The sequence below is a fragment of the Eurypyga helias genome, unplaced genomic scaffold (genome assembly GCF_000690775.1).
Source record: "Eurypyga helias isolate BGI_N326 unplaced genomic scaffold, ASM69077v1 scaffold11145, whole genome shotgun sequence".
NCBI lineage: Eukaryota > Metazoa > Chordata > Aves > Eurypygiformes > Eurypygidae > Eurypyga > Eurypyga helias.
The window spans coordinates 560-16,259 of NW_010249692.1; the positions used below are offsets into that span (position 1 = coordinate 560).

A 15,700-nucleotide genomic window follows, 5' to 3' on the forward strand; every position below is an offset into this window, starting at 1 on the left:
GTTTGTGACAGTGAAAGACTTAAGTAATTTTCATTAATGGGTTTAAGGCAATCCACTGAAGGCAGAGTGAAAACAATAGATGTTTACAATTGTACTGAGAGAATAATCTGAGGAGCCAAATGCACAGGTGAGCTGGTTGTTGAAATAGATTGCTACTGCGGACTTACTATCATTATTGAATACTGATAAACGTTAGTAGTTTGACTGTTCAAAGCTACTGTTTAATCTGCCTTCTGAATGAAAAATAAGAGTAAATGAGACTGGTTTCTGGATATATCTTCAGGTCTTCAAAGGCATAAACTGACAAGGGCCCATCTAGAGAAAATGAGAGCAGGGAAAAGAGCTTGTGAGGTAAAATGAGTGCTGCAAGCGTGACAGTCAGGGAGTCTCAGGTGTGAAAAACTCTGTTAAGAACAAGAAAAACAGTCTTACAAATCACAGATATTGCAACAGTGCTGTAGTCAGTGCAGCCTTTGTTCGGTCGGGCTGGAAAAGTTGTAACTGGATACTTGCTAAAACGGAATAACGTGATGGGAATGCAGTCGGAATAATTAAAAAGAAAAGCAAAGCTGGATGAGCCTTGATCCTCTGAAAGATTCTGAGGAGGTGGTTTGGGAGGAGAGTTTGTCAATAAGTAGAAGGGAATTAAAAACAATGTGTAAACAGAAAATGGGCAAGTTTGTCTTGTGAAGAACAGTCTGGGTCAAACATCTTTAATACAGTAGCCAATGCAGTTAATGAGGAAGGAATATAAGTGATTTGTCTTGAGTTTTACAAGGTTTCTGCCATTGTCTGGGTTGACGTTTAAAAAAAGCTATTGAAATGCGGTCTAAAAATAATCTCTGTGAGATCTTGTACAGCCAATTGAAAAACAGCTTTTGAGGCTGACTTGCAAATAATTCACTTTTAAACAGGGATGTCAGGGAGTGTACTCCTGCGGAGTTCTCTTTTGGTTGTCTTTTCATTGTTTTCTGTAGTGGTGAACACACAAGAGAGAGGTTGCCAAGTTGCAGGCACTGTACAGCTCAGGGTCAGAACTCAAAACAGTCTTCAGAAGGTTGATAGCAGATTGGAAATCAATGTCATTAAGCTCAGTTAACAAGAACTGAGGGAGGAGGAGAACACAGGGAGGAAAAAGCAAAGGCATATTAGTGGAAAAGGTCTTACTGAACAGCAAACAGTATCCCACAAAACCATTTGAGCACTGTAGTGTATAGTAAATTAAATATTGATAATATGGTGTCCTTTCAGCTAGGCAGATGTTACTTTGGTGTGTTAACAAGTATGATTTAAGTATAAAGACAAGGAAAGTGACCTCTGTGTTACTACTTTTGCAGATTTTCTCTGCAAGAATATTAAATTTATAACATTTGCATTGTGAGGGAAACTTAAAAGGCATAGGCACACTAGAAGTAACTAAGAGCAAATTTGATGCGTGCCCTCACGTTTGTAAAAGGGTTGCTATATGAAGGTTAGTGAATTGTTGAGCGTTCTGTAGAGCAACAGAAGAAACTGTTACCTTTAGGAGGTAATGCTTGGGTTGGATGTTAAAGTGAAACGTTTGGCTTTTAGATTGGTGAAACACTGAAGCTGGCTGTCCACAAAGACACTGAAATCTCTTTTGCTGGAGAAGTAAATGGCTGGGCGGACATCTGTTAGGAAAGTGTGGTCTCTCAAAGGTCCTTACAGGTGTGTGTTTAAACAGTTCTGTGCATGCTAACATGGTGGAATTGGAGAAAACTGCTTAGGAATCTGCTGAAGTTTCTTTGAGCCTGGATTTTCATGGTCCTTTCCTTCTAAGGCTTCTTAAGGTATCCCTCTCTATCATCTCTTCGGTGTGTTACGGAAGAGTGTGCATGGGCTTAGTGAAGGGTTTGCTTTCAGGTATATACCTTCAAAAAGTGTCTTCCACCTAGTATACTGAGAATGACCTGCCTGCTTTGGTTGGGAAAGGTAGACTGTTGAACCATTTTAAGGCATTTCACTTTTTACACAGCCTGAAAAAGAAATGCTCGTTCCACTATCTTCTTGGGTTAAGAAAATGTTTTGATTTTTATTTATTTTATTTGGTGACTTAAATTGCTTTTGATGTTAAGCATTTCTATCTTGTCCAAAATAAGGTACTTGTACTTCTGCTAGTAAAACATCCAAAAGTGTTACTTGAGTGAGCTGGTCTGTTACTGTGTTATTTTTCCTTAGTACTTTACCAGCTTTCTGCTTTTAAAATTCTTAGAGTATTGTGAAGCTTCAGTAAAGCTATCCAGAATGTATTGTCACTAAACTGGTTGAACAGGAGTTCTGTCATGAAAAACTGGCTTGAGAAGTTCAACTCATTAGTTAGAACTTTGAAGTTTTTCAGTCTTTCACATCACTGATGCACAGTTTGTGGCTGACTACTTTGCCAGCAGTGGCTTGGAGTTGAAATCTGGATCTTGAGTGGCTTTGCCTGTTAGATAGAAGGAAAGAAGCTCGGTTTAAGATGTTTTCAAACTTGGATGGGGTTTCTCGCTGTGTATTTCAGACCCCTAAAACTTATGCCTCAATCTTTTGCGAATCATTGCACTACAGATCCTGGCAATGTCAAGTTGTTTAGAACTTTCCTATCCATGCTGAAGCTTATAAAACATGTCAACATCATGGTTGTAAGGGATTCTGCATACTTTAAAATTCTAGTATTTTTTCTAAAAAGCATGTGTAGTCAACTTTCTGAGATAATCTGAGAGTACAATGCAATTTCTGTGATTTGCCTTATTTTGCTGAGTTCTGATGGGATGTTTACATACTACTTATGGCTTAAAGTTGGGGTTTTCATTAATCTGACGATAACTGTTTCTAGGAATGAAGATGTGACTATTGGATTTAGAGTTTTTGTTACTTTTAGAAGTCAAAAAATAAAAGCATGTGAGGACTTGCTGGTATATTTAAGTACAATGACTAGGGAAGATTAATGTGCTATTGTCTTGTGGGAATGGCTAAATGGATTGCCTATTCAATTTTTTAATAGATGGATATTTTTTTTTTTAACAAAACTTTTCTGCAGGGAAGGGCTTTGTAACATGTTGTTGCATGAGTATTTTTGATTGGAAGGCATTAGGACTGGTATATTTCTGGATTACCTGAATGTGTATGTGGTGACCGTAGGATTAGCTGTGTAGTGTTCAACCCACTTCTCTGAGAGTTTGAGTAAGGCTTTCTGTTTGTGAGCTTTTGTGACGCTTGCTGTTGTCAGTACTTAGATTCTAATACATACATAATTATTTCTTCAGATTTTCTGTGGTTGTCAGGGCTACCATTACCATATGAGAAAGCAGCAAAAATAACCAAACCCTGGAAGACTGCCTCAGTTCTGTGTTTGCAGAGGGAAAAAAAAATAGCGAAGGGCCAATAGAAAGTGTTTGGTGTGGACAGTGATGTACAATACAGGATTCAGATTTCTGGTGCCTGACAAAGTTTTTAGCTGCAGAGTTTTTCTTGCATAGAAAATGTCGCCTCTGCCTTGTGTCACTTCTGTCTTGGGTAAGGTCTGGGTTCTGAGACACCAGCCTAGTTCAGTACCTCTCTTGCTATCTAGGCGAGGTACTGGAAGACTTTTTCTGAGGTGAGCGTAGCATAATATGATGTCATGCGTGTAAGCAATGGATTAGAAGTCAGCTCTAGTTCCCTCAGTCTTGAGTGCTTTATGTTAAATTTTAAGCTTTAATGTAGTTGCTTGCATGGAATTTGTTTTTATGCTTTTTTTAAAGTCTTTTAAACTACTTTCTAGGAAGTAGTAGCCTGCTCTACACTATATGAAACCCAACATGATTATGAAGTAGTCTGGCAGGAGTCTAGGTGTTGAGACTGAATGTGATTACTTGAGCCGTGCAAGTCACAGGTTGATTCCGGGTGAAGAAGTTAAGGAAATGGACTGTGGATAAATGTGGCAATAACCACTCTCTACGAAGTTAGAGACTACAATTTGTTTTAATTTGTATTTCATATTTTTGAGGAAAAGTATCTCCAGGAGGACAGGTTTGCTCTAGCTTCTGAATAGGTGTCTGAACTTGCAGATTAAGAAAACTCTGAAGTATGGGGGTGGTTGGGAAAGGAAATTGTGTTGCTAACCTTTAAATCAAGAGGTTCTGTTTTCATTTCTTAAAAACAAAACTGGAAAAAACCCCCAAATCCTGACATCCTGACTAACTCTGTATGTGTGAATTAGAATGATACAGGTAAAATATGTTATGAAAGTTCCTAGTGTGGATTGCATTTTTAAGGACACAAAACTTGAGTTTCTTATTTAAAAATGTCTAATTTAAATAAAACATAGCATATATATGAGTAAAGGGTTCTACAGACACGCAAAAATGTATGCATATATGTGTATACGTATAAACCATGTATTCTGTAGGCTGTTGTAGAAGTGTGAGGCCAAATAATAAGTGTCTATATGAACAAACAAAAGCCTTTGATTTTTCCCATCAAGCTAGAAATGTATTGATTAACTCGCTTGTTTTCTTTTACTAGAAATGACTACCCCAAACAAGACACCACCTGGTGCTGATCCAAAGCAGTTAGAGAGGACTGGTACTGTTAGAGAAATAGGCTCACAAGCAGTTTGGTCTCTTTCATCATGTAAGCCAGGTAAAACTAAAACAAATGATTTGAGAAGCTGAATGTGCACATTTCTTAGAATATGTAGTGGTTTGTTTTGGTAAGACATATGTACAGAGTGTAGCAGTAAAACTGCTGTAGTTTAAGCTGTATGGGTAGCCACTTCAAATGATTTTGGCCTAGTCTGTATTTGATGCAATATGACAGTTGTAACTGTATCAGAAATCCTACAGCGAAGAAATAGCTTGTTAACAAAATATCTATTTTACTGATTTTCTGCTAAATTGTTGTGTTTTTTACTTGCACGGTGAACCAACTAAACCATGTGAGGAGAAACACACCCAGCACTGTGTAATTATTCTTATGCTTCAGCATTTTGCCTGAGTTATCTTTGATTTTTAACTTAGAAAAACCACGGAAACTTACTTTGAGAAAAATGTGATATGGTTTAGTGGCTTCAAACAGTGCAGATAATTTCTTACTGCAGATTGAACTTCAACTGCTAGTGTGGGCAATCAATAAAAGGATGTGAATAGTAAGAGGACAGGCAACGAGGGAATGGAAAAATAAAGATTTGGAGTTATTTCTTTAAATGTGACAGTGTTAACTTTCCGGAACACTGTTTTTGGCGTCTATTGGTTATTCTAGCTACTAACTTGAAAAAGTAAATATATTGCAGGAGACTACTTGAAAATGCTGTGTTTGGCTAAAATTTTATAATAAATGAATGGTCTCTGCTACTGATTTTCCTTTCGTTTAGCGGTTAGATTATAGAGTAGGTGGAAAAGCCTAATCACAAAGTATTGTTCTTGCAATTAGCTTGAATTACTACTTAACCATTTGGAATTCCAGAACATGTTGAATGGTTTCAAACCACACAGACTTAAGTAGGAGGTAAGAATGTAAAGACATTTGTGTACTGAGCTTTGATTGACAGATTCCCCTGTTTCAGTTTTGTGCGGTTTTTTTCAAGGCACAACTTGGATATCTAGAAATATTTCCTTTTATGTTGTAATTTAGGATACATACTTCAGTTTGTTACAGCTGTAGAAAAATGTCTGTGATGTCTACATCATGGAAATGGGATATTCAAGACTATCACCTTTTCTTTTTCTTAGGATTTGGAGTGGATCAGTTACGAGATGATAATCTAGAAACTTACTGGCAGTCAGATGGATCACAGCCTCATTTGGTGAACATCCAATTTAGGTATTAAAAATTACTCTATATGGGTACGGGTGTTTTGTATAACTGGTTACTGTTCACCAAGATAGGAGTTTTGGAAGTGGAAGGAGTCCTGGGTTAATCCTGTTACTCAACTGGTAAGAAACTGGTTAGATAGCATTTATAAAAATGAGATTTTTGAATGTTATGGTTACTAAACAAGCACCAAAAGGAATGTCTAATAGTATTTCATTTGTAACAGTTTCACATTTGCCTAAGGTGACATTTTTGTCCTGATTGTCTTAGTAATTTGAAGGGTAGATGATTCTCTCTTTTAATGTAGTCCTTTTATAACTTAACAAGAGATTCTTTGAGAAACTCTTTCCTACTCTGTTCTGTGTAGAATGCTTTCAGTCCTTTAACCAAACTCCTAAGATGAGGTTAGGTATTTGTCACTATTTTTTTTTTCTTTATTTGTTTTCTGGAGAAGTCTTTAGTGTAGTAATAGAGCCCATATTTGATAAGGTAAACATGCTTCGTAGCATACAACTGTTTATTTGCCATCTTGGCCTTTTGTTGTATTTCTTGGTTATACCAATACTTCTGAAGGCAGACAATGCGAAACAGTGAAAATCAGCTGTGTGTGCATACCTTAAAGGAATTAGGTGTTTTTCCACATTAACAGTGGGGCTTTTATAAATCAGTGGACATGCTCGTGTTAAGCTTTAGAACATTTAAATCCTGAGTTATTACGAACAAGCAACAAACTCATCCTGAATGTTTTTATGATGCTTATATAGCTTTTGTTGCCTCTTGCAGAAGAAAAACAACAGTGAAGACGATATGTATTTATGCAGACTACAAATCTGATGAAAGTTACACACCGAGCAAAATCTCTGTCAGAGTAGGAAATAATTTTCATAATCTTCAGGAAATCCGGGTAGGTCAATGATGCTTTGCTTTCTGTCCTAAAATGGTCTCCTCTCATTAAGGCATCTGACAAAGTAGAATTGGTTTTGCAAGTAAAATATGGCATTGTGCTTGGAGGGGAAAGATGGCTGCATTTGTTTTGGTGTTTGCTTTCAGTTTTTATCTTGTAAATTCGCTAGACTGGTTTCTGTTTTTATCAGGCTCCATTATCATCATGGTTATAACAGACTTGATAGGTGGATCCTGTAATGGAATAAAGAGTGGGGTTTTCCATAACAGGGCTGTTGAGAATTGGTTAAACATGGATCTCACTTAAAATATCTGCAGAGCCTGTATGTTACATACATCGAAAGGGAGACTTTGCTTTTAAATACTTGCATTTTAGGCTTGAACTTAATTCATGCCTTTTCTTTTTATTAATGGGTTGATCAGCTGTTGAATCTCACTGGGAATCAGAATTTCAAGCTACAGGTTGTAGTTACGGCTGTGTATGGTGCATAAATATCTTTGGGGTCTGGATTTCAGTTTTGGGAAGCTGTGCATACTCTTATCAGCTAGTAGCAATGGATTCAAAGTGCACTTTGAGACCCTGGCAAGAAGAAATTGGGACACAAGGCCAGATCATCAGTTATGCAAAGACTTCTTTGTATCCTACTGGTGAGAGAATCTTCATGTCACTGAGGGTCTATCCCATATGGGTAGCAGCTGACTCACGCCACTGCTGATGGTGAGAGCTAGGGCAGTTGCAACACTGATTTTTCCAAAATCCCATATAAAGCAGATGACAATTTTAAATTTGATGTCTAATCTAAGTAACAATCAGATGTGGTCATAAGTGGTGCTTTACTTGTGAGTATGGTTTATAATCTTTTGCAATGCTTTTTTTTATACTAGACAGTCACCGAGATGCAGGAATTCTAGAAGGGATGCAGTTTTTATGTTTTTAACAACATGATGCAAAATCCAGTTTCCATTTCTGTAGATATGCCATTTGATGCTTAAGATTTTGAATGGGATGTAGATTTGTAGTGTTCTGTTAATTGTTGTATTTACGAAAGTGTAATAGTCAAACCCAGAATTTTTCACGTTGGCACTTTCTGCCAGAAAAAGTTTCTTTAATGGAACAACTGAGTTGCTTTAACTGCTTAGTTTTGCTAGCCTTCTGGTGAACAGTAAAAGCAGATTTAAAGTAATCCACGATCTTTGTAGAAGTCCACCTTGTAAAAGGATCGGGTTACTCATGAGCAGGTATCTGCTAATTTTGAGTTATGGCAGCTTCATGTTTAAGATTGCTCTTCTCTGGAGCTTGGCAGCTATTGGCTGATACATTGCGAAGGTTTAACTTTCCTCCCTTATGGGGCAGGTAGGACAAGAACAGAAGGGTCGGAATGACGAGAAATCGAATCAGCACACTACTTGGACTTGCTCCAGTTGCAAATTCTGTCTTGTAACCATAATCGCGTGGCAGCGTTGTGGGCGTTGGAGATTCTCCTGGTGTAGGGACCGGGGTCTGTGCTCCCGGTGGCCGCTAGATGTCAGTCTTGTCCTTAATGAGCTGCTCCGTTTGTCCTGCCGTCTGCTGCTGGAGCTGCGCGGGGATCCCGAGAGTCGTGTTCAGTACAGCATTACACGCGCACTGCAGACACTAAACTTCTTATAATTGTGTAGACTTACACTTTTGAGGGTGTATGTGTCATTAAAGATGTGTAGAAACCATAAAATGTATAATAATACAATAGGCTCTTTTAGGCTGGAAAAGAACTTGAAGATAATCAAATCTGAATGCTAATGTAACACTGCTAATACCACCACTAAGCCATGTCCCTAAGACCCTTGTCCACAGGTCTCTTGAATGCCTTGAGGGATGGTGACTCAACCAATTCCCTGGGCAGCCTGTTCCAGTGCCTGATAACCCTTTCTGTGAAGATACTTTTCCTAATATCCAATCTAAATCTTTCCTGGTGCAACTTGAGGCCATTTATTCTTGTCCTATCACTTCTTGCTTGAGAGAAGAGACCACCCCCCACCTCTCTGTAACCCCCTTTCAGGCAGCTGTAGAGAGCCATAAGGTCTCCCAGAGCCTACGCCAGGCTAAACACCCAGCTCCTTCAGCCACTCCTCACAGGACTTGTGCTCCAGACCCTTCCCCAGCTCTGCTGCCCTGCTCTGGACACACTCCAGCACCTCAGTGTCTTTCTTGTAGTGAGGAGCCCACAACTGAACAGAGGATTTGAGGTGCGGCCTCCAAAGTGCCCAGCACAGGGGGACAATAACTTCCCAATAATAATAATATTAGTCCTCTGCAGTTTCACAGGCAATATTTCTTTAGCTTTTTCTTGCTAAACACTGGATTCTATACGTAATGTATTTAGCTAAAAAAATAAAGCCACTTCTAAATGAAACCAGTTACTAGTATCTTTTACAGTATATTAATGACTAATACGCTGCATGAGAGCAGTAATCCTTAAGTGTACCACATGCTTGTATGGTTTTTTACTTCAAAACTGAGATGAAGATATGGTCAAGCTGCTTACTAATGAGGTAAATACTTTGATGCTGTAAAACACTAGTGACTAACTGTTACCACTGTTGGGTTAAGTATTGCTATCAATCTTCATATTTCCTAAACTGTTTGATACTCACAATGTGTTTCTTAAATTTTCCTTCAGTCCTGAAACTTTATCTTCAGCTTCTCTGACACATAGGCAGGTTATTAAAGCAGTGTGAACTGTTATGAGCTCTTTAGAGAAATCTACTTAATTATACAATGATTCCATTGGCTTCAGGACTGATTAAGTGGGTGGAAAATCCAGCTAAATAATTTTTTTTCCATGGATGCTTGCCCAGATCAGTGTCTAATGAAAATTCTATGATGACTCCCTGTGTTTTTTCTTCTTAATGGTCTAATTTTTAAGACAGTGCAACATGCTGTTAGACTAGGTTTTATCAATAATAAAAGATTAGCTTTAGTTTGTGGTCTGTTTTGTATGCGTGTCACTTTTGGAACCTAAAATGATCTTATTTTCTGAATATAAGTGGGTTCCCCTTCCAGCCCTGATGAAAAAGTAGTCATTTTTGCCCCATCCTATGGGTGAGAACAGCTGTCGAATCAGGTAGTATTATTCCCTTGCTCAGCTGGAGAAAGTACAGTTAGGATGTGTACAGTAAGCCTTCTCCCCTGAATTACGTGTCTTTTTGTCACAGCTGTCAATCTTGGAGCACATATTTTTGCATTTCCAGTCTCAGTTGTCCCACATAATGGTGCAAACAGACTGGATGGACAAAGATAGTCTACAGAGGCATTTTTGGAACAGCATCCAGACTCTTCAGTATGTGATTTGTTAGTATACTTTCTCAGGATAGGAGAATAACCCACCGCCAAGGGTGCGAGTGAATTGTTTGCTGTAGGAGACTGCTGGTCTCTTCAATTAATGCTCACCTGCTTGTTGCCTTGGTACCTCTCCAAGACATTTAGGTCATCGGCAGTTCATCTTGCTGTAAAACGATTAAGTGTTAATGATGTTAAGTGCAGGAAGGATTTTGGGTTTTGGTCGCCCAGTAGTTGCAATGGCTTTTGCTGTTGGCCTGTAATGTAGGGATTTGACACAGCAAGTCCTGGCACCTGTAAACTTATTAGCCAGTTCTACATCTTCGGATATAAAAGACACTCTGGGAAGGTGTGTGTCAGACTTTCTGGATATAGTTATTCACTTCTTGCATTACTTCACATCTGAGAAGCCACTGGTGTTTAATCCCAAAATTAAACTTGCTTTAAGAGGCAGAAGTCTTTTCTGAAAGAGTCGAAGTCCTCTGTTCTGCTGTGTAGAAGACTCAGCAACAGGATGCGCTGCACATGTCGTGGCTGTAACTAGGTAAGATGCAACTAGACAGGTATAGCTTGCTTCCTGTTCCAGTAGGAGTTAGTTCTTCCAGCACACTTCTTGGACTTTCCCATGATTTTTGATTTGGAATAGGACATACTTTTGATTTAGTTGTTTGTGTGGTTCAGAGAAGCTGGCAAGCTTTGTGATAGGACCGAGCCATTGCTAGTGCATGGCATTGCTGTATGTACTTTGTTTTTCAGATACCTTAAGGGTAGCGATAATCTGCATGGCAGATGAGATGCATTCTGGTGTTCAGGCCTAGAAGGGAAGGATCAGAAACACTCCGTTGGAGGGGCACAGGAAGCTGCTGGCTGTGAATGTGCCCTCTTTATGCAGTAGGGCAAGTCTGCAGAGAGCATCATGGCTTTGTCTAAGCTAGGTAAGAAAGGTGTTTGCTTCCTTTGGAAGTCTTTCAGTCTGAAGCAATGCTGCTGGAACAGGGCAGCTTCCCTGGTTAACAGCCTTTCTGGGCATGCAGTAATCTGTCAGGGGGCAGCCATGGATAGACCTTATGAAGGAAGAAGGCACTTTGTTTCTGCAGGTCCTATGCAGCAGCCTTTGCATTGAAGAATGATACTAAGTATTAAACACTGCCTGCTTTAACTGGTTGCTGTATGCTTTCCACCTGGAACAAAGGCCAACTTAACCTTTTCAACAGGAGTTTGATCTGTTTGAAGACTCAGGTGAAAGCCCTGTTATCTTAATACATTTTTGATGGCAACAGTGTGAGTCCTTTGCTTCAACTTCTTGTTGTCTTTTGACAACAAACTTCTTGTTTGTCTTGTTGAATTGCTGTCTAGGTTGTTTTCCAGCCCTTTTGGTGTCGGCATTGTGTAACCAGTGCCCCAGAACTGGCAAGCAGAGCTGTCTCCCTGGTGTGTGGTATTGGGACCAAGCACCACGGACAGGGCCACTTCATCTATTCCAGAGGTTCTGCACTGGAGCAGGGAATTTTCAACCAGAGGAAGGCCCAAACTGGGGAGCTTTTCTGAGACTTAGCTCAGAAAGTCTGATCCTATTGTAACCTCTTTACTCCTACAGTGTCCAGAGATTGCAGTGGATAGGCTGGACTTTTCCAGGCATTTTCTGAAATTCAACAGCTAGCACTCTCACCCTGTTTTCTGCATGTGAAGTGAACTTAGATACTGAGAAGGAGATGCTAACTTGTCATATGACTGTTGCGAGCTAATGAGTCAAGAAAATGTACTGTTCCAAGTCTCCGATCAAGCATCTCTAAGGTGGATTTTAAACTGCTTTCCTCTGAAAATGGAACACTGAGTTACCACTTTCTTTAGATTCCTGACTAGGCCTCAAGTACTTTGGTTAGAAACCCTTTGTTCCTCTGTGTTCTCTCTTCCATATAAGAAAAAGTGCATTTCTGATCCTTAGTTATTCTTTGGTTTCAGAATGTCAATTAAAATACTTAGTCTGCTTCTTACAAATTACACTTGAGGATAAGAAAAGACTGAGTAAGTTTTAGTTCTATAGAATTTCAAACTGTAGTCTCTCTTGTCTGACTCGGATGCTCTGCAGATGAGGTCAGCTTGTTTGTTTTGATTGTTATGTTGCTGTTATGCTAGCTGGGTATGGATTTAGTTCACCAGGATGCGGGCAGTACTTGTTCCTTACATCTAAACCTTACTAGTACTGGAAATCTGGAAAGCAGGGGAGTAGAATGAACCACTGGTATTGGTTAGTTATTAAGCCTGTGATTGATATCAAGGGTAGGAGTCAAGTTTAGGAAGCAAAGTTATTTCCATTTGATGCAGTTGGTACTCTGTTTCCACCTTCCAGGATACTTTGAGTCACCAATTGGGTTATTCACATGAACCCGTCTTTACAAAAGAAAGGCGAATTCAATTACATTACATGACATCACTGTTCCATGCCAGTGTCATCATCACTGTAGATGATATGACCTGCTCATCATTCCTGTGCTTGTGGAAATTATCAACAGGATAGCAGTTTTCCTGCTTCTTATACTCTGGAATGGTAATATACTAGAATGGAATTTACTACACGGTCAGGAGAAATGCAGTTATTGAAATAGCCTTTTGTGCACTTGAGGTGTGTACAAATTGCAAGATCCACATTAGATCCAGAAGATTTCTGAAGAATGGAAGATTATCTTGGTCCACATCAAAATTATTAAGCATTTTTAACTTATCTTGTTCTGAAATGGTGTTTTAAAAGAAATAAACATCTCTTCTGTTGGATCTTAGAGGGGAAAAAAAGAGCAAAACTAAACTTAATTGGCACGTGCTGCATGCAAAAAGATAACTTCTTTTTATTTTGTATACCAGTATTCAAAAATGAATCTACGAAGGAACCTTTTCTTGACACAGAGGGACTCAATTAGGCACAGCTACATTAAAGAGGCCCTCTATTTTTAATACTGTCAGTCTGACTTTACCTTCTGAAGCAGAGGAAAAGCCATATGAGAGAACGTGGCAACAGCTTCATAGAAGGCAGGAATTTGATGAAGTACAGAGCTTTCCTCAAGGGAACTATAGTATATAGAGACTAGGAACTGATGGAAGCAAAAAACTTTAGATATGTTAAAGCCTCGCCTGGAATTTTCATGATTATTCGATCTAAGTTCCACCATGCAAAATGAGTTAGGAACAGTGTAGAATTTTTTTCACGTGGAACTGAAAGAGCTGCTCTCTCCACTGCTAATGAGAAAAGACAAGATAACATAAATGATTCATGTCAAATCAAGTTGTGCTGTGTAATACCTCTTTTGTAGGGAGTGCGTAGTGATGTGGCTTCATCTTTTCTTTTTCTGCATGAAATTCTAGTGGGAGGATTTGAAGAGATTGCTTGAAAAGCTTGTTCATTATATATTTTAGTTCTGTAAAAATCTATCTGGTACGGATGGCTCAAAATGTCACAAAGTATGTTATCAGTGCAGGGAAACTGTCCTCCAGTATTATGAGGGAATTTTTCATAGGCTTTGCAAGCCTCCACTAGTGTATTGTAATTACAATAATATAAATAAGTTGCAGTCGTTTCTCTGACAGACAGGAGCAGGTTGTGCTCTTTGTGTCAGAAGGAAAGCACCAAATACTTGTATTCTTTTATGTTCGTATTTTTTAAATATAGTGATAAAATTGTGGCCTTGCAGCTGGTATAGTGTAGTAAGGAAACCAACTGCAAATTCAGATGAGGATGTTCTCCAATGCTCTTTTGAAGTATGTAGGATAATACTGTTGTAGAATGGTAGTAGTCATCTTGAAGGAAGGTTGTGATCTGTTTGTAGTCTATGCGGTTTATCTGTGCTATTGAACAAGTATCCCAGGTCAAAGCCCACGTTGGGTTGTGTTTAGTATTATACCTGAATAATTGAAACTTGTAATTGTGATGTCTATTGGTATCAGCTTGTAAATGCTTGACACTTGTTCAAATGAAATTAGTTGTCTCTAGAATTGCCTGGTTTGCCATTGCCTGGTATAATTTACATCGACCTTAAAAACCCCACAAAACCAGTAAAGCTGTTTAGATGGTTCCTTCTTCAGTTAAACCAATGTAAAGCACTCCTCCTTCCAGTCCTTAAAACCTGTTGTTCCCATTTTTCATCAGTTTGTTATACTGACAACTTTTCTTGGTAACACTTTGCAGAGAAGCTGTTTGTTTTCAGCGGGGCTTTAATGTTGCTATTAGAGATTTGATATACTGTGTATACTTCTGTGTTGTTTATCACTTTATGGAATCCATATTTCCTTATTGATTATCTCTGTGATTGTCTCCTGTACAACAGACTTCCCAGATGGTTTCAGTAAGCTTTTTAATTTTTGTGATATCTGTATAATAACCAAAGTGGATATGATAGGAATACAGCCATGAATGCTGCTTTTCTGTGATAGTTTCTTACACTCTTTATATCCCTGAAGATTTCTTCAGGGAAGACTTGAATAATCAAGAGTAGTGTACTAATAGTCTAGCCCCTTTACCTAATTGGTAAAAATGAAGACTCTCTTCTTTGTAAAAAGATTTTTGTATGAAGGGTGAAAGGAGTAGATGTATGTGTTACTGAAAGTTCTGATACTAGGGTCTGTCATTTTTCCTTTTCGTGCATTATGTCAGTGGCATGGCCATGCTGCTGACCTACCTACAAAAATTCTACTTAGAGCTGTGGAATGGTCCTCCTTTTTTTTTACTTTTACCTCTGCCAACTTCTGCAGCCGATTTCCACCTCTTTACTTCTGGCTTTGTGAAAGCATTTTATGTAGCCTTTAACCCTTAGTGTTACCTATAGCATCTCTTGTTTCTTTTAAACCACATCTTTTTAATGCCTGGACAGAGCAGAGATGCTGATCTCTCTCTCTCTGATAGCATGACCAAACTTCTGGAGCTGCTAGAGAAATCAAATATTCTTTAGTTCCTAGGAATTGGTGCAAATATGCATATTAAGGTACAATAGAGCATATATATGTTTAAAACAGTAGGCTGCCCCCCTTCAATCCACAAAATCAAACTTACGTGCTATCAGGCTGAGGGAACAAAAGCATGTTTTTCTTTTACATGCCCAATATGTAGTGAAAATCCCTGTGGACAGTTGTGTTTACAAGGGTAACTGTCTGCATTCAATTGTGGGTTATAAAAGTGCTTGCTTGAATAAATACACTGAGCTATCAGAAGAACAACCAATAGTTCATTGGACTAATTGACCTTGTCAGTAGAATAGAAACACTTGCAAATAAAATTCCCATTGCCAGCAAAGTTGCAACTGAAAACCCCTGAAGAAACTGTGTATATCCTCTAACTGTCTTGGAATGCAGTGATTCAAGCAGCAGACATGTAGGGTGGGGGGGGCAGGAGGGGGGGGAAATCATTAACTAAAAGTTTTATATACCAGCATTTTTCAATGATCTTTTTTCATAGGATGAGATTATAGGTGTTCCTAAAAATCATTAAGTAGTTCACTTTCCCTATTCAGAGTTATGTTTTCTAACAATTGTTATCACTTTCACCGTATCTCAGGTCCCCTCATATTATTTGTTTTGCTGGTCTGCTTTTATTATAACATACCCTTCTCAGAAAAAGGCAAAGATGTTTGGCTAGTAACCACAGCGTGTTGTAATGAGGGTGGAGTATGTTTGTCACTCTGCAGCAAGAGTTGACTTACA

The 15,700-nt window shown here is 38.7% G+C and overlaps 1 protein-coding gene across 1 annotated transcript in view; it reads left to right on the top strand.

The window, feature by feature from the left end:
* Positions 1–4,508: 4,508 nt before the first annotated feature.
* Positions 4,509–15,700, top strand: part of ANAPC10 (anaphase promoting complex subunit 10) — a 29,855-nt gene continuing 18,663 nt past the window's right edge. The window contains exons 1-3 of the mRNA XM_010151461.1: positions 4,509–4,623; positions 5,712–5,802; positions 6,577–6,697. Coding sequence (XP_010149763.1) covers positions 4,509–4,623; positions 5,712–5,802; positions 6,577–6,697 — 327 coding nt within the window. The remainder of the gene's footprint in view (positions 4,624–5,711; positions 5,803–6,576; positions 6,698–15,700) is intronic.